Raw genomic sequence first — 1,317 nt, 5'->3', positions numbered from 1 at the left:
CGTTTCCCCCGCCAAATCCCCCAGGTGGCCCGGTTAACATATCAAGCAGCCCTAGGCCGATGGCCTTTGCCAGGCGCTGCTCCTGCTCCCTGCCTGGGCCGCCCCCTCCTCTTTTTCGCCCTCGCCCGCCACTGAGCCGAAATGGCCTTTAGCCGAAGGGCGCTAATTATCCTAGCGAAACGGAGAAGACGCCGGCCGGGGAGTTCATTTGGGTCTCCCCGCTCTTCATTTGAATGCCCGCCACTCCCTTGGCACCCTTTGGTCGCCAAGCCCCCCCCTCCCGCTCCCATAAAAGCCTCTCCCGAGGCCAGGACCCCCGACGTGGCTTGCATGCGGCCGCGGGCAGGACGCCGTGTCGCCTCGCCTGCCTAAGCCTCTGCCTCAGGAAGGGCCGACGGAGAGCATGGACGCCGAGCCCCCTCCTTTCTTCTCCTCCTCCTCCTCCTCCTCCTCCTCCTCTCCCTGGGACTGGAAGGCCGCCGGCGGCGGCGGCGTTGGGGCTTTGGAGCTGGGCCAGAGCTCGCCCGCGCAAAGCCTGTCGCCGTCGCCGTCCTTCGACTCGTACGCCTCTTCGCCTTATCCCCTGCTGGTGGACGTACCCTGCGGCGCCGGCGGCGGGAGCGAGGGCGGGAGCAGCCTGAGGGGATACCCGCTAGAGGAGTTTCCCTCCGTCTATCTCTCGCGGCCCGGGCAGGGCCAAGGTCAGAAGGGGCCCAAAGGGCGGATGTCGGTGCAGCGCAGGCGAAAGGCCAGCGAAAGGGAGAAGCTGCGGATGAGGACGCTGGCGGAAGCCTTGCACACGCTGCGCAATTACCTCCCGCCCATGTACACCCAGCGGGGCCAGCCGCTCACCAAGATACAGACGCTGAAATGCACTATCAAGTACATCGGCGAACTCACGGATTTGCTGAACCCCGTCAAGCAAGGACAAATGCCTTGAAGGTTTTGGGGAGCTTTGCCCTCTCTGGAAGGCAACCGTCTATCAGATTCCACACACACACCGCGCTCCACTTGACAGGCTTCGGGGGTCTATTTTTTAAAAGTGACATTTTTTACGAACAAATGTGGTCAAACCCCTTTCCAGTGGAGGACGCAGTCGTGCGGGTACAGAAGTGGTTTGCCCATTGCTTTGTTCTGGGATGTGTCTTTTTCGTGGACTTTTTGATCTGCAGTCCTGGAATTTCCTCATGGTCTCCCCTCCAAGTGCGATTCCTACTTAGCTTCCAAGATGGGTCAGCTATTACCAGTTGCCCAGAGTATGACAATTATTGTTCAAAAGACAATTGTTGAAAAGACAATCCCTTATTCTAAGGGGTA

At 60.0% G+C, this 1,317-nt stretch overlaps 1 protein-coding gene across 1 annotated transcript; it reads left to right on the top strand.

Moving 5' to 3' along the window:
- Window positions 1-403: 403 nt before the first annotated feature.
- MSGN1 (mesogenin 1) lies at window positions 404-940 on the top strand (the record flags this gene model as incomplete). The annotated part of the gene is made up of 1 exon (XM_083371537.1): window positions 404-940. One exon carries the CDS (start codon window positions 404-406, stop codon window positions 938-940), a length of 537 nt encoding a protein of 178 aa, XP_083227663.1.
- Window positions 941-1,317: the final 377 nt, after the last annotated feature.

Source organism: Vipera ursinii (assembly GCF_947247035.1).
Source record: "Vipera ursinii genome assembly, chromosome: 1".
NCBI classification, from domain to species: domain Eukaryota; kingdom Metazoa; phylum Chordata; class Lepidosauria; order Squamata; family Viperidae; genus Vipera; species Vipera ursinii.
This window is presented reverse-complemented; position numbering and strand designations above follow the sequence as displayed.